At 45.3% G+C, this 26406-nt stretch overlaps 1 protein-coding gene across 2 annotated transcripts in view; it reads left to right on the top strand.

The window, feature by feature from the left end:
- Nucleotides 1-4715: 4715 nt before the first annotated feature.
- Nucleotides 4716-26406, top strand: part of cfap73 (cilia and flagella associated protein 73) — a 35449-nt gene continuing 13758 nt past the window's right edge. For both annotated transcript variants that reach the window (XM_078552872.1, XM_078552871.1), the window contains exons 1-3: nt 4716-4832; nt 14885-14990; nt 20357-20461. In XM_078552872.1, coding sequence (XP_078408998.1) covers nt 4780-4832; nt 14885-14990; nt 20357-20461 — 264 coding nt within the window. In that variant the 5' untranslated portion in view covers nt 4716-4779. The remainder of the gene's footprint in view (nt 4833-14884; nt 14991-20356; nt 20462-26406) is intronic.

Below are 26406 nucleotides of genomic sequence, written 5' to 3'. Positions count from 1 at the left end.
CTGCTGGCAGGCAAAAACAAGGACACTGGTGGAGTGGCAGTGCTGGGTGGATGAACGTTGTAATCCTGAGAGAGGAAGAAGGTACATGCTGCACAGAGCCACTGCAACTCTGCTGGGACAGCGCCGCAGAAATCCCAGCAATTTGCTGGAGTACAAATTTCAGGACTGCTTTGAGAGCCCAGAAGCTCCTTTGAACACTGGTATCTGCAATGGCAGCAAGTGAGCTTGTGTGACAACAAACTATGTTTGCATGACTTCAGTCTGAGCAGCCATGACTTAAGCTGTGACTTCCACTTGTGCTGACTGGAAGCTGAGAAATCAGTCACCAGATACTGGCTCATGGTTGGGTACATAAGTGTGATAATGGAGTTCACCAGTTCCATGTTGGAAAGGATGGGCTAGGCCCTGTGCCAAGTTGGTGCCAGAATCCTCCATACTCCTTGACAGTGAAGCAGGTTTTTTGGGAGGCCTGCCTATGTACCAAGCATTTGTGTGTGCATACTCATCAGCGTTCTTCCATATCCTGCCCCATCAGAGTTCTCATCTGAGTTCTCTTCAGCAGAACTCATGTGCAACCTCCTCCCACAAAGAATTGCTATCTCCCTATGGTGCACAATCACCAAGTGCAGATCACACCTCTAAGCTATCCGTTACAATACGTGCAGTGTCACTATCTGAGCTGGAAGCTGAGAGAGTCAGAGCAAATGGATGTATTTCATCATCAATTGTCTTGTCCCTTCTTGCTCTTACCCCACTGCCTGGCCAGGTTGTAGTTCTTGGATATCTGAAAGGAGAAAAGCACAAAGGTAGGAGGGTTGTAGTGAGGAAATTGTGGGGGAAAGAAAGGGGTGTGATACTTACACAATCTGTAGCTTGTAAATCAGAAGAGATTGTGGGATGAGGGAGGGGTGGGATGTGGTGAGGAGGATTATGTATGAGGGGACCGTCACCTTCAGTGGTTCCAGCCCCACTGCTGGCCCTGGCCTCAGTCATGGCCGCTCCAATGATGGTGAATACTGGCTCCTGCATCAGGATGAAGACATGCAGCCAAGCCTGTCTCCCGTCAGTTGGTTGCTGTTGCCTGTGGTTCTGTGGCACCTTATCCTGCAAGAGAGAGGGAAGTGTGTTAGTCAATGTGGTCCTATGTGTTTTGGAGAATGTACCTGTTATGGTTGAATAGCTGACAATGTGTGCATGCTGTGAGATATGTAAGGCTTGTAGAAATACAAAGCATGTGAGGGTGAGGTGAAGCTCTGAATGTATGATTTAGTTAAATTCTAGTCAGATAGGCTGCAAGCTTGAAATTATCAAAAGAAGTTAGGGGTAAAAGGTATTTGAAATGCTAACGAGTAAACATGGTGAGGTCTTAGCATGTAGGGTGTGAAGGAAATTTGCGTTTTTAGATAAGTGAAGGAGTTATTTGGGTTTCAAAGGGATGGTAGGATGTTTACAACTAACAAGATAAATAAGGCAAGGTTATTATGTTATTTTTCCCAAAAGGTACTGACCATTTTGGCAACATGAAAGATTTTTATATTATGGGAAAAGTACAGTTCCAAAGGCATATGGAACAGTGAAGTTTACAGATTAAAGAGAGAGAAACATATATAAAGGAGGAAGGAAGGTGATGTTGGGGGATGGGAGGGGTGCATGTAAGATCTAACAGGAGTGTGTGAAATAGCCTTGGGGAAGCCTCCAGCCATTTTTGCAAAAGTCTGCTGTGACCAGTAAATAAGGTTGGAGAAAAGCCTTTGGAATTCCACTGTTGAAAGAGTGCTGTGGTAAATTTGTTGGCTTGCTATTTAAATTTAAAATCAATTTTTGGACTGTTGCTTTAAAGGGGATGTGGTCCTTCTGAGTGAGATTGGCAGTTTGTGCTAGTATAGCATATATTTTGTGCGGTTGGAACGTATCCACTCTGAAGTAGACTGAGGTTGTCCAAGGATTGGACCCATACAGCCAACAGAGAGGGAAAAATAAACTTTCATCAGGCCTCTGGGTCTGACATCAGTTCAGTCTAGATCAGTGTGGGTTAAAATCAAATCCGGGGTTAGAGGTGAAAAGCACTGTACTAACCGACTGCACCTGCCCATCTCCACCCCAGATGCCACCCCCCTCTCCTCCCCAGTTATTTTGTTATTTGGATTTCTTTCATCCATTGGGGTGACACAGCCAAGAGCTCACAGTCTGGGGAGTTGGATGTCAGGCACAGATGCTTGGTGTCCTTGCACAGTGGCACAATGGTAAGCAGTCACCAGGCGGCTACCAGGCTGAGAAGGCTCTGGGAACGGACACATAATATTTGCAGTGCCTTGGACTGACAGAATCCCCAGAAACAGCAGGAGTGGATTCTCAGGGCTAGGACTGTGGGATGTGAGGAAGGAGTCACCATGTCAGCCTTGACCAGGGGCCTGGATTGATGATCAAGCCGAACTTCATTCACTGAGCGCAAAGGCTGGGCCAGTGGCTTGACCCAGACTAAAGCCACGGTCCTAATAACTGACAGTGTCCCAACAGCAGAAATTTCACACACCAGGCACCACGTTCCAGTGCAGAGAGGCTGGTAAACATTAGGGGGGGGGCGGAATCATGAAACACCCAATTATACAGTGTGTAGGCAGGCAGTGGGAGGGTTACAGCTGAATACAGTACTAGTCTTCCAAAAAGGAGTCAGTCAGCCTATTTCCCACTCTAGAAAGAGCAAGAAGGTGTTGTGTGGTGAAGTATTTAACAGGCATGCTGCTGAACCTATAAGGTTACTTTTCAGCTAAAGGAACGATAAAAGTTTTCACATCAACAATCACATCAAGTTCAGCACAGGCACATTTTCAAGCAAATCCCTTTAACAGGATATTGATGAACTTTACATTCAAACTGTAAATGCACAAGGAGATTATAGTATTGTAATTTACATGGGGGTGGGCAGGGCATGATTACTAATCCTTGTGAAAACAGATCCTTCAACTAAAAAGGTTTCCACCTATATTTCATCCAACATCTTGTAGTCTGATGAAAGATCATCCATCTGAAACACTGGGCTGAATTTTCCTGGCCCCATGGTGGTGGGCTTCAGGACGACTCACTGATGCATTCCTGTCTGGGGTGGGATCTTTCTCAGGAGTGGTTCAGCTGCATTTGCACAGTGAAGACTCCAATTAGGGGTGATCTCGAGGCCTCCAGTCGTTTTGATGGTGGCATGGATCCGCCCTGCTAGCTCAAAGGAGGGTCATCGGAGTCGGATGCAGGGTGACCAATGGCCATTTTACAATGGTGTTTTACAGGATCGCACTGTATTTCAGCCAATTGTCCTGTACTGTTTTCTCCCAGAATACCATTCGTCTGCTCTTTCTAGAATGCCGTGTCTGCATTGCCCTCTGTGCCAGCCTCCAGCCTGGACACTCCATAATCTATAATGCAGTGGGGGCTACATTTAAAAAAGACCACAATCACGTCCTACATCAATCTGGGGAAGAGTTTGTCCACCCCGATTCATCAACTGGACTGTGCCCTTGCTATTTAATGATTGCTTTGCAGTTCAGCAAGGGTGTCTCCATTGTTCAGGTGCCCTCGGGGTCTCCTACCTGTCTCAACAATGAATGCCCACCTCCTCCCAGGGCTGGGGCTGCCCAGGCTCCAGAGCTGCTGCCTCTCTGATTGGGCCTGAAGCATCAGGCGAACAATTCGGGACTCACCTCCTGGAAGATTGCGATGCTAGTCAATGTGCGGGCTTAGGACCCAGGAAAATTCTCCCGGTGAACTCTGTTTCTCTGTCCCCACAGATGCTGTGTGACTCGATCGGGAATGTCTCCAGAATTTTCCTCATTTTTATTTCAAATTTCCACCATACCGACAGCATGTTACTTCTGCTTCAAAAACAAAAATAGCTGGAAAAACTCAGCAGGTCTGACAGCATCTGCGGAGAGGAACACAGTTAACGTTTCAAGTCCATCAGAACTCAACATACCGACTCGAAACGTTAACTGTGTTCCTCGCCACAGATGCTGTCAGACCTGCTGAGTTTTTCCAGCTATTTCTGTTTTTGTTTCAGATTTCCAGCATCCGCAGTATTTTGCTCTTATGTTACTTCTGCTTCCCTGTTCCCCATGTCTTGTTCTCTGAGGTAGGTGAGATCTTGCATTCCTCAGCTCTGCTTTTACCTTCCAGCAAACACAGGGAGGAGCGAGCTTCAGGTCCTCCTCCAAATCGCATCGATCAGATTCCAAAAACAGAATTACTTGGAAAAACTCAGCAGACTCGAAACGTCAACTCTTTTCTTCTCCACCGATGCTGCCAGACCTGCTGAGTTTTTCCAGGTAATTCTGTTTTTGTTTTTGTTTTGGATTTCCAGCATCCGCAGTAGTTTTTTGTTTTTATATCGATCGGATTCCTTCGCGTTAGTCTCTTAAATGGGCAAGTATTTCATGTCCCCCTTGACAACAAAGTTAGCTGCTTGGCAGCCTCGCTGCAAATTTACTTAGACCAGGATCGCTCAGGTTCACTTTAAATGGCTACGCAATGCATGAGTGAGTCCTGAACTGTAAGCAGCGCTTTACTTGTTGACCGCATAGTTGCATTAGACGATACCTTTGTCCACGAGGGAGCGTTTCGGAAGTGGGTCATGTTGCCCAAGTAACGAGGTTTCCTATCCCTATGGTTACCTGGTCAGGGATAAAACAGACACAACATTCCCGGCATCTGGGCCAGTGGTTCTGATTTCCGCCTCTGCAGAACATCACATTTGTTTCAAATTTCAGCAAAACCCCTAACACGTTGAAAGAAATGGCAAAACTTTTCGGAGACTATTTTAAAAACTTGATCGAAGACAAGCTGACGTAAGTCAAACGTTTTTTTTTTGGTCTTACTACTTTGCAAATTGCTGCGGTTTTGGAGTAATGGTGTGAAGGAATTTCTTTATGATTAACGTAAGAGTTTTTACGTTTACATTTACATTTCATAGAATACCCCGTTACTTTGGAATTGCAAACTTTTTTCTTACTTATTAAGGCGTATGTGGATTTCAGGAGAAATTTAGTTAACGGTGTAACAATTCCAGGGCTGTCTTATTGTTAGTACAATGCTGTTGGAATGGTTATTTGCAGTAACTATTAGTGAACTGGATACTACATATAGATACCTATTCAAAAACAAGAGAGTAAAAGGACTGCTGGGGTGTGGTTTAATGTCTTTGGGTAGAGAAGGTTAAGGGGAATTTCATAGAGATGTTCAAATCATAAAGGATAAAGTAACGAACAGCTGTTTACAAGCTGAAGGACACAGTTTTAAGTACTTTGCAAAAGAACTATAGAGATGAGATGAGAATTTTGTTATGCGGTGACTGGTTCTGATCTGAAATGTACTGTCTGAAAGTGTGGTGGAAGTAGATAAAATAGTCACTTTCAAAAGGAAATTCGATTAATAATTGTAGGGGTGAGATACGAAGGACTTTGGGGAAAATACGGGGTGTGGGACTATCGGACAGCTCTTTCAAAGAGCTGGCACTGGTATGATGGGCTGAATGGCCTCCTTCTGTGATGTATCATTGTATGATTCTATGATACTTTGGGTCTGATTTTCAGGGGCATTTTTGATTTATTTTTCTGACTCCTGTACATTTCCCCATATCATGTGGTAGTTTTAATAAAACTTCATTTAGAGAATCTTGATAAATACGTACAGTTTATGATTTAGTGCTCCTACTCTAGCCCAGTATTGCATCATAATGTTTTGAAGGTACATATTATCTACCCATTGATAAATGTTTCCTGGTGAGGATTAATAAATTGAATTTATTGCCCATCCAGGACAAAGCAGCCTGCTTGATTGGCACCCCATCCAGAAACATTAACTCCCTCTGCCACCGATGCACAGTAGCAGCAGTGTGTACCATCCACAAGATGCACTGCAGGAACTCACCAAGACTCCTTAGACAGTACATTCCAAACCTACCATCTAGAATGACAGGCAGCAGACACATGGGAATACCACCAAGCCACTCACCAACTTGACTTGGAAATATATCCTTCACTGTCGCTGGGTCAAAATCCTGGAACTCCCTCCCTAACCTGTACCTACACCCCATGGACTGGTTCAAGAAAGCAGCTCACCACCTTCTCAAGGGCAATTGGGGATGGCCAATAAATACTGACGTAACCAGTGATGCCCACATCCCATGAATTAATTTTTTTTAAAAATTCAGTTGGCTTTTTTGAATATACATTTTCATTTTCTAAGAATTATTATTCATTCAAAGTTGGGCAATGCCAGCATTTGTCGACCATCACTAATTGCTATAGTCCATCTAGCGCAAGTATACCCGCAGTGCTGGTAGGAAGGGAGTTCCAGGATTTTGATCCAGCAATAATGCACTTGTTAATTTTTTAAACTAACGAGGCTGAATTTTTCCGCTATCTGTAAGTCCTGCTTCTGGGCCAAAACTGCGAGCTGACTCCACTTTAATGGGTGACGGGACCCAAGGCGACATATTTGCCGGCAGTAGCCAATTAAGGACAGCGGTCGTCCCCCAGCAGCTGCTGGTCCAACATGAAGGCCAGCAGCTTAGCAGGCTCATCAGCACTACCACTAGCCATCGCTGATGCTGTAACGCAAGGAAGAGGGTGCCTCAATGCTGGCATATCCTTGAAGACAGGTAAATTAGGCTGGGGGATGCCAGGGTGGTGCCATTGTTGCAGGGGTGGTGATTGCCACATTGGGTGGGGGGGTGGGGGGGAGGGGATGGTGGTGGGATCCTCCGTGGACAGTGGAGCACTCTTCGTCAAACAGGGCTCCTCTCTGGAACCTGCTGGGAGGCTACCAGATTTACCTGGCAGTATCTCCATGCAGCAGCAGGCCATTCCAACATGGGTAAAATGCCTGCAGAGGAGAGAAGTGGCTTTGGGTGCCCCCCCCCGGTCATATTGCCAGCTCTCCCACCTGTCAGCTTGTATCCAATGGTCTGGGAAAGCTGGGGCAATAAGATGTGAACATCAAGGTGGTGGTACTACATGTGCATAAACCAACCACTCATTTCTTGGCCAGAAATTTGTGTAATTCTTCCGAAGGAATTGTGTTGGCAATCCTGTCTTCACATTTAGATGATTATAGTTAAGATATTGAAAAGTTTAATAGGTCTGTGATTCTACAAAACCTGAAAGTGCCCTTACCTAGTTGAAGTAATTTTTTTTGGTTTTAGTGATATCAATGGGTGTCTCAAATTATTGGTGTCCTGTGCAGTCACCAGTAGGTAATAAAGCAATTTTCTCACCGGTCTCTCAACTCCTTATTAGGTTATATTTGTGTGAGAACGCAGCAGAGTCTATATATAATGCTATTTATGAAATGTCGATTCTCTCAAGCAGGACTCACAGCCAGGTGAATAATAACATGGAAAGAATAGCAACATAAAAGAGGGAATCTAATTGCCTAAACTCTATAGGATGCACTTAATCAGTGCACTTTGACAATAATGAACTAGCCTTCAAATTCTTATGAAACAGGCCAATGTTCTTGTCTTTCTTTTAAAACTTCAACAATTGTGCAGCTGTGGTTGGTCTGCTCACAAGAACACAAGAAATAGGAGCAGAAGTAGATCATATGGCCCATTGAGTCTGCTCCACCATTCAGTACAATCATGGCTGATCTTGGGCTTCAACTTCATTTTCCAGCCTGCTCCTCATATCCCTTAACTCCCTCTGGGATGTAAAATTCCAAAGATTCATAACTCCTTGAGTGAAGTAATTTCTCTTTATCTCAGTCCTAAATGATTGGCCCTTATCCTGAGGCTGTGTTTTAGATTCCCCAACCAGGGAAAACAATCTCTGTGTCCACCCTATCAAACACCCTCAGAATTTTGTAGGTTTCAATCAGATCACCCCTCATTCTCTAAATTCCAGAGAATATAAACCCAATTTACTTACCAGAGGACAACTCCCTCATCCCAGGGACTAATCTGGTGAGGGGAAGCAGTCGCAATGTGGTATTGTCACTGGGCTAATAATTGGGAGACCCAGAGTAATGCTCTGGGGATCTGGGTTCAAATCCCACCAAAGTGGATGGAATTTTAATTCATTAAAAATTTGGAATTGAAAATCTAATGATGTAGATTGTCGTAAAAACCCATCTGGTTCACTTACGTCCTCCCTTTCAGGAAGGAAAGCTGCCATCCTTACCAGGTTGGGCCTACATGAGACTCCAGAGGTTGACTCTTAAATGCCCTCTGCAATGAAACTGGACAAACCACTCAGCATCGACTTTGGCACCAGAAACGACAACTGCAAACCCTGTCAACTCTGCAAAGTCCTGCTAGTGCCAAAATTGGGAGAGCTGTCTCACAGACTAGTCAAGCAACAACCTGACATAGCCGTACTCATGGAATCGTATCTTACAGATAATGTCCCACTGGCAGGACAGACCCAGGGATGGTGATCATGGTGTCATTATCACCATCAATGATGGACATTATCTGTAAGGTATGATTCCTGCCAGTGGGACAGGACAGCAGCGGTGATGCCACAGTGGTATACAATCGGGAAGGAATTGCCCTGGAGTCCTCAACATCGACTTCGGACCACATGAAGTCTCATGGCATCATGTCAAACATGAGCAAGGAATCCTCCTGCTGATTACCATGTAAATCAGTACTCCTCCATGTTGAACATCACTTGGAGGAAGTACTGAGGATGATGAGGATGCAGAATGTAGTCTGGGTGGGGAACTTCAATGCCCAAGAGTGGCTCAGTAGCAGCACTACTGACTGAGCTGGCTGAGTCCTAAAGGACATAGCTGCTAGACTGGGTCTGCGGCAGGTGATTTGGGAACCAACAAGAGGGAAAAACATATTTGACCTCATCCTCACCAAGCTGCCTGCCACAGATGCATCTGTCCATGATAGTATCGGTAGGTGTGACCACCAGTATTGATAGGAGTGACGAAATCCCATCACCACATTGAGGGTACCCTCCGTTGTGTTGTGTGGCACTATCACCATTTCGAACAGATCTAGCAACTCAAGACTGGGCATCCATGAGGCGCTGTGGGCAATTAGCAGCAGCAAAATTGTACTCGACTACAATCTGTAACCTCATGGCCTGGCATATCCCCCACTCTACCCTTACCACCAAGCCAGGGGATCAACCCTGGTTCAATGAACAGTGCAGAAGGGCATGACAGGAGCAGCACTGGGCATATCTAAACATGAGGTATCAACCTGGTGAAGCTACAACTCAGGACTACTTGCATGCCAAACAGCATAAGCAGCATGCATTAGACAGAACTAAGCGATCCCACAACCAATGGATCAGAGCTAAGCTCTGCAGTGCTGCCACATCCAGTCCTGAATGCTGATGGACAATTAAACAACTCACTGGAGGAGGAGACTCCACAAATATCCCCATCCTCAATGATGGGGGAGCCCAGCACATCAGTGCAAAGGATAGGGCTGAATTAAGCATTTGCAACGATCTTCAGCCAGAAGTGCCGAGTGGATGATCCATCTCGTCCTCCGCTGGAGGTCCCCAGCATCACAGATGCCAGTCTTCAGCCAATTCGATTCACTCCATGTGATATCAAGAAATGGCTGAAGGCACTGGATACCACAAAGGCTATGGGCCCTGACAATATTCCGGCAATAATACTGAAGACTTGTACTCAAGAACTTGCCACACCCCTAGCCAAGTTGTTCCAGTACAGCTACAACATTGGCATCTACCCGGCAATGTGGAAAATTGCCCAGGTGTGTCCCATCCACAAAAAGCAGGACAAATCCAACCCGGCCAATTACTACCCTATCAGTCTACTCTCGATCATCAGTAAAGTGATGGAAGAGGTCATCAACATTGCTGTCAAGCTGTACTTGCTTAGAAATAACCTGCTCACTGATGCTCATTTTGGGTTCTGCCAGGATTACTCAGCTTCTGACCTTATTACAGCCTTGGTTCAAACATGGACAAAAGAGCTGAACTCCCAAGGTAAGGCGAGAGTGACTGCCATTGACATCAAGGTTGCATTTGACCAACTGTGGCATCCAGGAGCTCTCGCAAAAATTGGAGTCAATGGGAATCAGCTGATTGGAGTCATACCTCGCACAAAGGAAGATGGTTGTGGTTGGTTGGAGGTCAATCATCTCAGCTGTAGGACATCACTGCAGGAGTTCCTCAGGGTTGTGTCCTCAGCCCAACCATCTTCAGCTGCTTCATCAATGACCTTCCTTCCATCATAAGGTTGGAAGTGGGGATGTTCGCTGATGATTGCACAGTATTCAGCACCATTCATGACTCCTCAGATACTGAAGCAGCCTATGTCCAAATGCAGCAAGACCTGGACAATATCCAGTCTTGGGCTGACAAGTCGCAAGTAACATTCATGCCACATGTTATGGCACAGCCGATGGTAAATGCCGAGCTGCTCAAATCCCAAAGGGAAACTTGAAACAACTGCCACAACTGTTTTGTAATTTACATTTATTTCGAGATGCGTGCCTTGAGCTCAGTAGTAATAAGACCACTGGGTCTTGTAGGTTTCTTACAAAGCTAAATTGAACCTTTATTAAATAAAAAAATGATTTTAAGCACATACATAGGTTTACAAATTACTACTATGATGTCTCCTAGCTCCCCTAATTAATCTAACTCCCAGTTCTGTTAAGGCAACAGTAAACCACATAGGCCAAGATTTTCCAGTCAGTGAGCAGGGGGCGGGGCCTTAATTGGCCCGCCCACGTAAAATGGCAGCGCACCCCCGATTGGGGGCACCAATCGGAGGCGCGCCTTCACAGGCCCGCTCTTCAACTCACCCCCCCCCACCCGACAAGGGGAAAATTCTGCCCACAGACACAGACCCCACTATTACTCTACAATAAATTTCAATAACATTATGAAAATTATTATATCTTCCTGACACCACACAAGTACCAGGCAATGACCAACTCCAACAAGAGAGAATCTCATATCACCCCTTGACATTCAATGGCATTACCATCGCTGAATCCCCACTATCAACATTCTGGGGATTACCATTGACCAGAAACTGAACTGGACGAGCCATATAAATACAGTGGCTACAAGAGCAGGTCAGAGGCTAGGAATCCTGCAGTGAATAACTCACCTCCTGACTCCCCAAAGCCTGTCCACCATCTACAAGGCTCAAGTTAGGAGTTTGATTTAATATTTTCCACTTGCCTGCATGAGTGCAGCTTCAACAACACTATCCAGGACAAAGCAGCCCACTTGATTGGCACTCCATTTACTCCCTCCACCACCGATGCACAGTGGCAACAGTGTGTACCATCTGCAAGATCCACTGCAGGAACTCACGAAGGTTCCTTAGCACCTTCCAAACTCATGACCACTACCATCTAGAAGGACGAGAAGCATGGGAATAACATCACCACCTGGAAGTTCCCCTCCAAGGCACCCACCATCCTTACTTGGAAATATATTGCCATTCCTTCACTGTCACTGGGTCAAAATCCTGGAACTCCCTCCCCAACAACACTGAGGGTGTACCTACACAACATGGACTGCAGTTCTTCAAGAAGGCAGCTCACCACCACCTTCTCAAGGGCAATTAGGGATGGGCAATAAATGCTGGCTTAGCCAGTGATGCCCACATCCCATGAATGAATAAAAAAAAGTGAACCTTCACTACTGTCTCCAACGCAAGTATATACTTTCTTAAATGTGGTGACCAAAACTGCACTCAGCATCCCAGATGTGATCTTACCAAAACCCTATACAACTGTGGCAAGACTACTTTATTATTGTACTCCAATCCCCTTGCAAAATGGCCAACATGCCATTTGTCTTTCTAATTGCTTGCTGCATCTGCATGCTAACTTTCTGCATTTGTTGTACAAGCACACATAAGTCTCTTTGAACATCAACACTTCCAAGTTTCACACCTTTTAAAATATATTCTATATTCCTATTACGACTAAAGTGAATAACATCACACTTCCCTACATCCTACTCCATCTGCAATCTTGTTGCCACACACTAAACCTGTCCATATCCCTTTGCAGACTCTCTGTGTCCTCCCCACAGCTTACCTTCCCACCTCGCTTGGTATCATCAGCAAACTTAGATACAATACTCTCTGCATCGTCTAAGTCATTAATATAGATTGTAAATAGCTGAGGTCCCAGCAATGACCCTTGTGTCACTCCACTATTCACTGCCTGCCAACTTTTAAGCCCACTCTCTGCTTTCTATCCATTAACCAATACTCCATTCATGCTAAAACATTACCCCCAACTCCATGAGCCCCTATCTTGCCTATTAACCTTTTATGTGGCACCTTACCGAGTGCCTTTTGGAAATCATGTATCCATCTACTGTTTTCCCTTTATCTACCCTACTAGTTACATCCTCAAAAAATGGTAATACATTTGTCAAAAAAGATTTCCCCTTAGGAAAACCATTTTGACTTGTTCTTGTGCTGAAGTTTGATGGATCAGTATATTTTAAGTCTGCTTTTTGTTGGCTGATCATGGTGAAGAATTTCTGAACCAGATTTTAATTTTATATTTGGGCAGTTAATCATGGCACATCCAGATCAGGCATTCCATAGCAAAACAAAATACTGCAGATGCTGAAAATCTCAATTAAGAACAAAATATGCTGGAAAGACTCGGCAGGTTCTGATGAAAGGTCATCAACCTGAAACATTAACTTAGTTTTTCCAGCATATTTTGTTCTTATTTCAGGCAAATCATGGGTCAGATGCAACATAAATCCCCGTTGATATTGTCTGAAAACCTATTTTAACCTCAGCCTCATAATCACACTTTGTTGTGAACTTTTCATCCTCACAACAATCAACCTTTTGGTCAATCTGAGCGAGTTTGTGAATTACAACATATTATCTTAGGTGCTGTGGATCTGCATTTACCAGGATCTGGGTTGAGAGCACTCAGCTGATTTCACTGAGGATCCATATCTTTGGCAAGAAAAGGAGACTTGCATCACAACAACTCAGAACATGTTAAAACTCATAAATGAGAAAGAGCCATGCCATCCTCTGGAATGTTAATTTACCAAAATAAGCTCTCAGCTCTTGAAACATTTTGAAAATTTCTGGATTTAAACATGGTTAGGGTAGCGCACTTGGCCCATATCTGGTTTTCTTAACTATTTTCTACAGATAGGAGTTAGAAAATTGCTTTCAATGCTGGATTTTAAAAACCATGTGTACTCCCAATAAAAGGTATAGGCCAGGATGTTCCCCTCGGTGATCTGGGGGCGGGGCCCACTCACCGAGGGGAAAATGACATGGCATGACAACGGGAGGAACCCCCGACATCATCCCGGTCCCTTTAAATATTCACGAAGGCGGGTGGACAGCGAAATCAGCTGTCTGCCCGCCGACCTGACAATGGCCAATTAAGGCCACTGACAGGCTAATTAACCTTATTAAACACCCTGCCCGGCCAACCTTAAGGCTGGCGGGCAGGCCAGGAGCCCCAGCGGGCTGCAGATTATTAATGAAACTTCATCCACTGGCGGGATGAAGTTTCATGTCCGTTTTTAAAAAATTTAATTAATCTTATGCGTTTATTATTAACATGTCCCATCTTGTGTGACATTGTCACATGAGGGGGACATGTTAATAATTTTAATATTTATCTATTTTTGGATTTTACTTACCTCTCACGAATCTCCCTGAGACAGAACTTTGCCTCAGGGAGCAGTGCACTCTTTCGCACTTTCAGAATGCACTTTGACAGTTGGGGATTCCCTCCCCCAGCCCCGCACAGGAAGCGCATAGCGCTTCCTGTCGGGCAGGACGCTGGGCGGGTCTTAATTGGCCCGCCCACTCAAAATGGCGGCAGGCCCCATTTTGGCAGCGAGGTTCGGATGCCCGCCCGCTGCCAAGCCGGTGGGGCCCACCCACCAGCCAAGGGCTAAATTCTGTCCATAGGCTGGGATTTTCCAGCCCCACCGGGGGCGGGGTGGCGCCCCAGCCAGAAGTCCATTGACTTGCAGCGGGATGAGAAGATCCCACCAATAGCCAGTCAAAAGGTGGTTAATGTGATAATTGGGAAGATGTGTTTCCACAAGACTAAGCATTAAGGCCTCACAAGTTTTCTAGGGGTTTGGAAAAACATTACTTGCCACTCTGGTTGGAAAGCTCCCCGTTGATCTGTGAGATGGGCAAGCTTTTTAAAAGAAAGTGAGAGGCTTTTCAGAGCAGAACACAGACACCAAGAAAGGCAATCCAGCTTTTAGGAAACAGAATGCTGTACAGGCAAATCGAGCGGCAAAAATCTGCGAAGAGAAGAGATTTAATCCTCCGACTGTCGGATAGAATACAGAGTACTCTTCTGTTTAATGTGAACTGACAACCCGCTGAATTGGATAGCACTGCCTGTTCTTTATTTAGTATCATTACATGAATATAGGTTGGACCGATTGAACGAAGTGACAGTTCATATCGCTGTGTGCATTTCACCTTAATGTGGAATATAGCTGCTCATGGTTTGAGCCAAACTTCACTTCATCTGTTGCTAATTCTGCCTGATTTTTGAGAAATTGATGAAAAATATGTGCAAAGGACCTTAATATCTGATCCAGACAGATTGCACTGGGATTGTATTGTTAAATCTCCAGGCTACTCTATTGTATAAATATTGTGCGAATAAATACAGTATGGCCAGAATTTTGAGGTTGGTGGGCCCGGGAGCGGCCAGGAAATGGCTCGCCACCTGCAGTCGGCCTCCAACTGCAATTTCATGCTGGCTGGCCAATTAACGGTTGATGGCCTAATACAATAAATTGAATCAAGCCTTCCATTGACTATTTTGAAAATTCCTCCATGTTGTGAAGTGAAGCTGAGAATGAAAAGAGTGATAATATATATGAACCTTGAGTTATTTCTCTTGTTTTTTTCAAAGCAAATTGTCCGAGCAAGAACCGTGCCCTTTAAATACTGCCGCTGCATTATTGGACAAAAGACAAGAATTGGCAGACGTGGAAGCAGCTCTTGCTGTTCAAAAGGAGGTAAAAAAAACTGGCAGGGCAAAGGTTAAACCTATGTTCATAAATCAAAAAAGAATAAATGGATATATAATATTAAAAATCTCCTTTCTCACTTGGCTTTTCCCCCTACAAGAACCACCATTCTATATATTGTTTACAAATTAGCAAATGCTGTTCAGCACATTTAGTCATTTCTCCAGATCATTGGTTTTGCAATCTGAAGTCTACCCTACTTTATCACAGCTTATTTGACCCAGCAGCAATGCCATTTTCACTGTCAGAGGTTGTCTGCCAATCAGTACTCCATTTAGAAATTAAACCTTTGAACAGTTAGAGTTTATGATTAACCTTGACACTTAGAAGCCAAACACACCGTTTCATTCTGACAGAAGGTTATGCAGCTCCTATCTGAGCAATTAAATATTTATCACCTTGGGTAGTTAGTTGTTCACTACATTAACAATTTTTCATGGTTTTCTTTTCAATTCTGACACTATTAGTGATTTTCTGATTTTAAAATCATATAACGATACATCATTTCAAACGCATCTGTAGTATAAGTTTCTCGCATTGTTTACCTAGAATCAACTCCATTCCACACAAGTTAAAGAGACTAGCGTTTAGAAATTGGAGCTAAAACAAGATAATTAGAAATGAATGCATTTCAGGGACTGTAGTTACAGATTTGTAGATGTCTCAAATAAGCAAATAAGAGTGATGTAAGGAAGTCGCAGAAACATTGGCAGAACAGAAGCAATTATCTTGGAGCGAAATCGCAACCATAAGGGGACGTATTAGAACTGTGGCATCAGGATAAGAAATGGCAGTTTTAACACAGAACTTTATTTTTATTTGTTCTTGGGATGTGAACATTGCTAGCAAGGCCAGCATTTATTGTCCATCCCCAATTCCCCATGAGAAGGTGGTGGTGAATCACATTCTTGAACCACTGCAGTCCATCTCGGTGAGTATGACTATGTCAGACTGTTACTTGTGGGACAGCAATGTCAATTTTGGCACAAGTGGCCAGATGTTAGTGAGGTGGACCTTTCAGGGTTGACTAGGCACAGTGTGATGTGAGAGGATCCATTAAATACTAACAATTTTAAATATTTTTCCCTCTTTCCCCAAAATCATATTTTCTTAAAGAAAGTAACTCAAGGTCCCTAGATCATCCACATTTTTCTATGTTTTGTTAAAGCTGTTGCTGTTGTTATGACCACAGCCAGTGTTAATTGCTGAGCAAACCAAATCCCAGAGGGGAACTTGGCTTATGGGCCATACTCTATTTTTTTTTATATTCTCAAACTGAGAAGACAACATATCAATCTCAGCAGTAACAGGTCCAGTAACACTTTTGGGATTTAAGAAAATTAAAAGTAAAAGTTTTATTAACAGGATTAAAATAAAACTTAAAGACACAAGATTATAGTTACACAATTAAGGTTAGTCTTACAAAACATTCCCCCAAAAATCTCTCCACTTAGTGAAACCCACAAGTAAACATCTTCCAGGCAACATTCCCTCATAGATGTCTAATTATGAAATCCAGTAATGTTACACAAGCTGTAGCTTTAATAGAGGCATACCACATGACCTCTGCCCTTTTCCACTCTGCGGTGGAATCCGCTTCAGAATAAAACTGCCTGTTGCAGCTCAAGACATTCTGGCTTGACTAAATGGTTGCTTCAAACTGCACCTCCTCCTAGCCCAGTGCTAACAGCTCCTAGCTCAGCTCCAGCTATCTCTATATATCCTAAGCTCTCCACACTAACTCTAAAATATCTTCTTTCCCCTTTGATCGCCAGTTCCATTGTTCGCACACCTCTTTGAAACTCAAATCCTTCTTAAATATAAAATCTTTTATGGGTCTATCTTGTCTTTGCTTTTGGGTCAATAAAATATAACATCCACACTACTAATTACCTATGGAACTCCTGCAAGAGGCAAGCATGTTTCCTGGTACCTTTGACTCTCTTTTGATGTTCAAACAAACTCTCCACTTATCTAAAAATGCAAATCTAACCTATTGTCTCTCACACACACACACACACACACACACACAACATACACACACACACAACACACACACACACAGACACCCGGTCTTGTTCACAGAATAACACAATATTCCCTAAAAATATTTTTTAAAAATAACATCTGTTCTCACACAGTTATGTAAGCAAATGTGGCAACCATTTTCCATATCAAGTGTAACCAGTTTATTCCTTTTAGTAGTGAGAGAGAAATGTTGGCCTGTAGGAGAATTCCCTGGTCTTCTAGAAATAGTGGCATTGGATCTTTAACATCCACCTAAACTATTGGAACAGGCAGATGTCTGATTTAATGTTTCATGTAAAAGGACAGCAGCAGTAACATTGCATCATTCTTTGCTACAGCACGAGAGTGGAGCTTAGCTTGTAAGCATAGATCCCAGTTTGGGGAACCCACAGTTTTCATGCCCAGAAGCAGGAATATTACCAAGTGAGATAAGTTGCCAAATAAAGACTCGAGACAGCACAAAGACCAGAGATAGATATAGAATTCAAGTGTGGCCCAAAACTAATTTTTAGTATAGATCTACTAAGATCACTTTGGCTCTGATGCCTTTGGTTATATATCCCATTATATGGTTACCTCGTTGTGCACCTCTTCTTCCTTAATGTCCGCTTAAAACCTACCTCTGTAACCAAGCTTTAAGGTACTCCTCCAAATAACCTCCTCCTTTGGTTTGGTGTCAATATTTATCTGATCATGATTCTGTGAAGTGCCTTGGAATATTTTCCTACCTTAAACTTGTAATATAAATGCAAGTTGTTGTTGTAACAATTTCAGTGACTAGTTGCTAAACCCGGCCAAATCTTTGTCCCACTCAACATTCTTTAAAGATTTTTTCCCTTATTTTGTAATCATTTTTACTACTTTTGGTACTGTGATGGATATCTAGTTCATGGTTCATGTTGGTATTTTTAGAGGTAATTTTTAGTTCTGGGAAGATTAAAGTTTTATTGTAGAAAATGGGATAAATAAAACTAAAGCAGCTTGAAGACTACTACACTTGAAAGGTTGAGGCTTTGCTGATTTAAGGGGTTAACAGCAAGAAAGGAAAGATCTTAAAATAGCAGGTGGGCTTACTTAGCTGGAAAACTGGAGATGTGGTGTCTATACTGCTTGCAAAGAGGTGCAGCCCAGAGAGATGTTTGTTTTGCGACTTAGAGCTAAATTAGTTTAAAAGCATTCAGTAAACCATAAAAGGCAACATTGCCATGGTGATGAGTGGAGTTTAAGAACTTTACGAAGGTTCTCTGGGTTTCAATTTATCTGTGTGTTTTCTGGGAGAGGGGGTGTTCTGCAGCAGGAGAAGAGACTTAATCTTGAAAAGCTGCTGTCAGTGGCAGGCTCCAGCCAATTGGGACACAGAAAAGCCCTGGGAGTCGTACGGTGCAGCTGAGGCTTGCGGTTTGGACCTTGGATGGTTTACCGCTCACAGAGAAGTGCTGGAAGCCATTCAGTGCAATTAGGGCTCTGGAGAAGTCCTGGAAGCCATTTATAGCTATTGTAGCCAGCAGACTGGAGTTCCAAGAAACTGAGAGGCAGTGCCAGCTTAGTGAAGCTAGCAGTCAGTGAAAGACTTCGAAGTGTGCTGGTAATTAGAGGTGCAAGTGCAGCTTTATGAATCCCATGGAATGCAGTCTCAGAAGAAGAGACTGAACCATCAAGGGGTGAACAGTCATTGAGCCGGTCTGAGTCAGAATAGTTTTTATGGGAATTCAGAGGCTATGGGAAAAATTTTCCCCCCGTTGGAGGGGAAGTGCAGGAGTGGGTGCGGGCAGGCGCGTCTCCAATCGGGGACACACTGCCATTTTACGTGGGTGGGCCAACGCTATGCGCTCCTTGTGTGTGGGGGGGAGGGGGGGGGTGGGGGTGGGGGGTGGATTCCCTCAACCGAGAGTGTGGTCTTTCGCACATGCACACGAAAGAGCACACTGATTTCCCTGAGGCTAAGTGGTGCTCCAATTTAAAAATGTTTACCAAATGATAGCAAGATTTCCCTGACATGTCCCCTCATGTGACACTGTCACATGAGTTGGGACATGTCCATCACTTTTACTGAAACCTTTATTAAATATTTAAAAACTCTCATGAAACCTCATCCCGCCTGTGGATGAGATTTCATGCTTTTTCTTAAGCCCGCCAGGGCTCCCGGCCTGCCTGCCAACCCTAAGGTTGCACGGGCAGGTTCATTTATGATGTTCATTACTTTTTAAATGGCCTCAATAGGCTGTTGACAGGTCGGTGGGCGCACAGCTGATTCGGCTGCGCCCCTGCCGACCTGAAAATGGAAATGACACGGGGTGACGTTGGGAGTTCCACCCGATGTCATCCCGCGTCATTTTACACGTCAGCGAGTGGGCCCCGCCCCTGCTCACCGACCGGAAGATCCTCCCCTATGTCTTTAAAAATGAGGAGTTTAAATCCTTTGTGAGGGAGACAGAGTTTTAACAACATACTGTGAATCATAGTGGTCACTGATGTCTGGGTGGGTTGCTGAGAAATCTGTGCAATCCATCTTAGTTGTATCTGCCAGTTAATGTGCAGTGTGGTGTTTTTGATCAGTTTGCTTATTAATTCATATTTACCTCCTGTTAATTCTGAATGTTAGAGTATAAGATAGATGTTGTAAATTGTTTTACTTTCCTGACTTTGTAAGTAAAGTTTTTTTTTAAACCATGGAATCATGTGGCTTTATTTTCCTAGTGGGTAACCAGGATTTCAAACTTTGTCTACTTTAAACAATAAGTTGCTGGTCCCTAACTGGATTGTACTATCACCAATGTACATTACATTACGCATCTTTATATTGAATTCCATCTGATAATCAAACATCAGTGTTCTGTTTCACTGTCTGTTACCACCCAATACAATTTTGTACCATCAGCAAATTCTACAGATCCCGTTTTGGTGAGGCTATGGTGCACTGAATTGCAATATCAACTCATAGTGCCCTGGAATGATGGCCATCTGTGATCCATCACAGCAGTGAATTGCCAATTTAATCTGTGTGGTCATAGGTAAATGCTTAGCAGAAGTCAGGCATTTCCCCATGGGTGGGAGGGAAAATTGACGTGAGACTGTTGAGTGAACACATTTTTGGCTTGTATCAGTTGCTGAGAAGATTCTCTCTACTGTAATTGGTGGGTAGCTCACAGGGGAGATAACAACTTGGAAAAAAAGCATTTGTAACTTGAGAGTTCATAAAACTCCCTCTAATGACTGAATGTCGTGAGGTCACACAAACTTAACTAGTCACTCCTTTTAGTAAGATCTGATTATCTTTAAGAATCTTCTGCATATGTTTTTTTTAAGTCATGTTTCTCCTTTGGCAGGACTTCCAGATGAAAATGAAAATTTTGCAGCAGAGAAGAGAGGATCTAAACCAAAAGGAAGGAGAGCTGAAACAATCACTTCTGAAATTTGATAGGTATTTGGAGGTAAAGTTGCAGTGTGGATTGGCGAGGCCGTTTTGGTTATATTAGCTGGTTTTGAAAATCACCTGGCAAAAATTTTTTAAATTTAATAATGATTCTTATTCTGCAACTCAGTAACTCTAACTTATTCAGACTTAACTCTTGGGCTATGGAGCTGGCCTACTCCAAGAATAATACAGCCCCAAGGCCAGAATCTGGATAAATTGATCCGAAATTAAGTGGTATCAAAAGTAATAGTAACATCTCTATATTCGCATGAAATGTGTCACTTTCATTCAGTATGTGTTGCAATCGAAGGGACGTAGAGAAGGATGCCCTCCAGTAGCTACAATGTACTCTATACCTGTGAAGATAAGGATGAAGGGTGCAAGAAGGATGGCCAGAATGCTAACCATGGCACCAAGGAACCGGAGGCAGTCTAAAGAGAGGGAGGAGCAGAATAGGAAGGTTGCAAACACAGGAAGTTCAATAATTAGGAAGATAGATAGCATCCTCTGCAGTTGCAATTGAGAGCCCAGGCGTCTGTGTTTCCTACTTGGTACAATGGTAAAGGATATCTCAGAGGACCTGGAAGGAACTTGGAAAAGGAGAGGGGGGGTGGGGATTCAGTTCTCATATGCCATGTCTAGACCAATAACATAGGGAAGAACAAGTAGGAGGAACCAATAAGGGAGTAACTCTTTCGAGTACATTCACAGTTCTTGGTTTCCGGGAGTGGGACATGAACCCACAACCTTCTGATTCAAAGGCGAGGGTGCTATGAACTGAGCCACAGCTGACACCTCACCAATAAGGGAGTATGAGAAGCTAGGAATCAAATTACAAAGTAGGATCCCACAGGTGATAATCTGTAGATAACTACCCGAGCCACATGCTAATTGGCAGAGGAATAAGTAGACCAAGAAGGTAAGTGCCGTTTCAGAATGAAAAGCATCAACTTATAGGTAATAACAGTTAAATGGCATAAATATTGAATAATTACATTGCCTCAATATTTACCAGGGAGACTAAAAAAGATGAACATAATATTAGAAAAAGACATTTAAAAAGATATAGAGATATTTAAGAAAGAAAGGAGAGATAATTGATAAATTAGGCAAATTTGGGGAATATAAAACCTTGATTCAGATGGATTGCATCTGCGCATATTAAATGAAATAAGGGAAGATATACCAAATGCATTATTAAATGTTTATAAAACTTCATTAGAGAAAGGGAAGGTCTGAGAGGACTGGCAGACGGCCAATGTTATTTCTATTTTTTAGAAGAGAGATAGAACATATCCAGGGAACTATAGACCAGTTAGCTCACCATTGGTGGTAGGAAAGAGCCTTTACTTAAAGCTGTAATAGGAAAAACATCTGGGCCAGAATTTTCCAGCTGACGAGCGGATGGCGTAGCCCGCACGTCAGCACGTAAAATGACGTGTGCTGATGTCGCGCAAGTGTGCCGACATCAGCGCACGCCATCGTGATATTTCGGTGGGCGGGCGCGATCAGTTCACCCACCATTAATTGAAGGGCTCGTTAAGCCCCTCAATTTGCCAATTGTGTACGATTTTGAGGGGCCCGTGCGAACTTCGGGTCGGCGCACGGGCCCAACGGGAAGGTGGGTAGGAGATTATTTAAGAAAACTTTTGCAATGTTGGGATATGTGGACTCAGAGGGGTTGTTCATGTTTTTGACTAAGTTATAATTGATGAAAGTGTTTTAAAATTGCCTGTGCGATTGTTAGTAGTTCTCATCGATTTCCAAGAGCTTCTTGTGTACTTTGAAACCAGTCTGCAGATAGTAATCTTTCTCGGACCTGCAGCTTTCTGGAGGCCTCCATTTAGCCTGGGGATATGGGTTCTGATCTCCCCACTGGAGGCAGCTCCCCTGAGGAGGAAGGGAGGGATAGAATAAGGAGGAGGCCAGGACTGGACAATCAGCCTCCAGGGGAGCCACCTTTGGGAGGCCAGGCACAGGCACAAGGGGCGCAGGGCCAAGAGGTTGTCCAAGGCGGAAGGGGCCGCAGAAGACGCCACTATCCTGCTGCCAGAGTATACAGGTGGCAAAGCAGCTACCTCAATATGACTGAGGTGCAGTGCCGATGGAGGCTCCAACTCTCAAGGGAGACAGTCAACTACATCTGTCAGATGATTGGCCCTGAGATCTCCCCTAACTGTGTAGGTGAACACCCCATGCCAGCGGCTCTGAAGCTCACAGTTGCCCTCCACTTCTATGCCTCTGGCTCCTTCCAGGGGTCGGTGGGTAATCTTTGCGGTGTCTCCCAATCAGCTGTCCACACTTGTGTCAAGCAGGTTACAGATGCTCTGTTCAGACGGGTATCCACCTTCATCCACTTCCGCTGCGACCAGGCAAGCCAGACAGAGGAAGCCAGAGGCTTCGCCAGAGGCTTCGCCAGAAGCCATTGCTGGCTACCCCCACGTCCAGGGTGTTATAGACAGTACACATCTGGCCATCAAGGCGTCAGCAGGTGAGTCCGGTGCCTTCGTCAACAGGAAGGGCTTCCACCCCATGAACGTACAGATAGTGTGTGATCACAGGATGCAGATTCTGCAAGTCTGTGCAAGGTACCCAGGCAGCTCCCATGACGCCTACGTCCTCAGACACACCCAGGTGCCGGGGCTCTTCAGTGCTCCGGCTCGGCTGGATGGTTGGCTGCTGGGTGACAAGAGCTATCCCCTGCGAAGGTGGCTCATGTACGCCGTCCAAGAAGAGAAGCTGAGCAGCGGTACAATAGGAGCCAGGGCACCACAAGGGCTGTGGTGGAGAGAACCATCGGTCTTCTCAAGATGTGCTTCCGTTGCCTGGACCACTCAGGGGGTGCACTCCAGCACCCCCCAGATCGTGTCTCTCTGATAGTGGTAGCATGCTGTGCCCTGCACAATCTTGCACTGGAAAGGGGGGATGCAGTTGATGATGAAGACCTTGACGCCCTGGATGAGGCTGCACATGATGTATCCAGCAGTGCCTCAGAGGATGAGGAAGCACAGGGTGTGAAGAGGGGCAGCACGCCGACCGGCTACTACACCAAGGAGGCAGGGACACCCGGGACCATTTAATCCAAAGTACCTTCAGCTAGCTCCACACACATGGATCAGCAGGAACAGCATTGTCTGGCACTTCCACACGTGGCACTTAGGTGCCACATCTTCCACCTGTTCAGCTGCAAATAAGGGCTTAGTACAGAAACATCAATGTCCACTCAAACACTCATGATAAATATGTGAAAAAGAAAAATGCACCACAAACAAAAGACCCTCAGCCATGGTTACAAAGGTGGACTTTATTTTGTCCAAAACAAAAACACACACCACTTGTTAGTGATCACAACAATATGGGTCCCTATTCTAAGGCCAACACAAAATCACCAGTGACATACCCGGGGAGTGCCTAAGGTGCCTTATGCTTATGTTTTCGGGTGCTTACGTCTAGGTGCTGCCCCATCGCTCGGAGTGGCTTGAGAGACAGCCTGCTGACTCTGGTGTCCTATTGGGCTTGATGACCTCGGCGGGCGTCCTCTGGCCCGTGGAGCCTGTGATGGCCCCGCCTGGGAGGGAGTGGCCAGTTCCAGAACTGGCACCTCCCCAGTTGTTGCAGCCTCAACGGAAGAAACGTTGACTGGCAGAGGGGCAGAGGAGCTGCTGCCCTCATCCGGAGCACCATGAGAGGAGCTCGCAGTGACAGCAGGCAGCTGCTGCACCGACGTAAGGTCCAAATCTACCTCCCTGCTCACCGCTGATGCACGGGCACCGAGTGCCGCCGCTTGGTGTCCACAACATCTCCCACAATGGAAAACACCACCTGTGGCCAGAACCGCTGTGAGGGCTCGCGGGTCAGAGCGTAACCCAGTCATATTTTGATCCATTTGATGGAAGCCCCTCTCTATGAGAGTCACCAATCTCTCATTGAAGGAACAAAAACAAAAATACCTGGAAAAACTCAGCAGGTCTGGCAGCATCTGTGGAGAGGAGCACAGTTAACGTTTCGAGTCCGAATGACCCTTCAACAGAACTCATTCGGACTCGAAACGTTAACTGTGTTCCTCTCCACAGATGCTGCCAGACCTGCTGAGTTTTTCCAGGTATTTTTGTTTTTGTTTTGGATTTCCAGCATCCGCAGTTTTTTGCTTTTATCTCATTGAAGGAATCCTGATGCTCTGCCCTGAGGGTGGAATCTTCACGTGCAGTCTGCCTAGACTCCTCCGTCGCAGAGACCAACTGAACCGTTCCCTCATGCAATCCTGCCAGATGCAAACGCACTTCCTGCCGCCTTTCCTGCAGCTGCTGCAATGGGGACAACTCCAGGGGCACGTCATCAGTGCCGGACTCAGCATGTGCCTCGTCCCCTGCAGCCCTCCGGCTGCTGAAGCCATCGGCACTCTCTGCCCTTATCTCCTCCAGCGATCGTGATGTGCCCTCTCCACTGTGACCCGGGACACTAGCCGACGGTAAAGTCCCCACCGGGGTGTGTGTGTCCGCGCTGGTGCCTGGCTGGCTGAAATGATGTGCCGCAAGTTGCATTTGTTGGCCCTCAGGTGTGGAGGGGGGGCCGCAGGGTCGAGGTGCAGGTCGCTCTGGTGGTGATGCTGAAATTAACAACAAGGACTGTGCATCAGTTAGCGAACATTCAGTTCAACCTTTCATCCCTTTCCCCCTCAGCCTCAAAAGTCGCTCACCCTTCAAGACCCTAAGGAGAAGAACATTGGTGAGGTGAAAAAGAGTCAAGACGAGCCCCAAACATTAAACGCACATGCAGACAGGCTGGTCAGATGCCTCAGGAATGCCATATGGCATGTTATGAACCATAAGGGTGGGGAGAGTGCAGAGGTACCTGACCTGGATAGTTGCGGGGCTGAGGAAACATCGCAAACAGTAGCGATATTTGCCGTCGATAACAGGAGATTGAGAGGTCACATTATTGGCCTTCATTCCATAAGGAGGGCCTAGACCAGGTGGGCAGAAGGCAACATTTCCCCTTGGCGCAGGGATGAGTAATGTGGTGGCATTCATCTAAGTTGAGTGCCATGATGTTCACAGCTAAGGTGCTGAGGACCTTTTGGACAAAGTAATGTGGGGCACACTGGCTGAAAGGGTGCTGGAGGTCCCAAACCTCCTCAGATGAAATAAGTCTTTGGCTGTGCAGCAGCGATCCAATGGCATGTTAGGCCATGGTGATTGTGGTCACAAATGGGATAAGGTGACTTTGGAAGGTGGTGGAGACGAGATTCCTCAAGGGGATGAGGGTCACTCCTCTATGACCCACACGTCAGAATGTCTCAGTCTGTGAATGAGCAGCGTTTCAGCATTAACGATTGCAGCAACCATCAGTGGTTTGGATGGTGTGCAGACAGAGTGGGTGGGACTGTGGACCTCAAATACATGCCCGCTGGACCCCAGCCTCGCCACCCCAGGCCGCCCTGGCCTCCTGACTGCTGCCCAGCTCCGTGACCTACTCTTCAAAAGACGTGAGGTGCTGCAAGAGGGCGCGCCCACCTCCAGTCCTCTGGTGCTCCCGGGCATTGTGGTGAGTTTTTGCCTGCAAAACAGAGAAGAGGATTTATTGGGGCTGTTCACTCATGTAGCCTGCACGCGCATGCCGCACCCCAACCACAGTGGCCCATCTGAGGCCTCCAGCTGCTCCGGTCCACACTATTGGTGATCAGTCCCCAGAAGATAGCACGGCTGGTCCCAACCCCCTCCCCCAACGGCCACCTTGGACACATTCGGCGTCCATCACTTTGAATATCACATGGCTCTTAGCGTCCATGGCAAGGAGGCGCAACTAGGTGCGGTGCCAATGCCAGCAGTTGGCACTTGCCCAAAACACCTTGAGGCACTCCTTGCACCATCTCATTACCATCAATATGACATGTTTTGGAGTTCTGAGTATGTGTCGTGTGGCCTTCCCTGCAGGTTGCCCCCAGACTACTCAAATGCCACA

Source organism: Cetorhinus maximus, chromosome 12 (assembly GCF_964194155.1).
Source record: "Cetorhinus maximus chromosome 12, sCetMax3.hap1.1, whole genome shotgun sequence".
NCBI lineage: Eukaryota > Metazoa > Chordata > Chondrichthyes > Lamniformes > Cetorhinidae > Cetorhinus > Cetorhinus maximus.
Note: the sequence above shows the minus strand (reverse complement) of the source record. Positions and strands in the feature narration are given on the sequence as shown.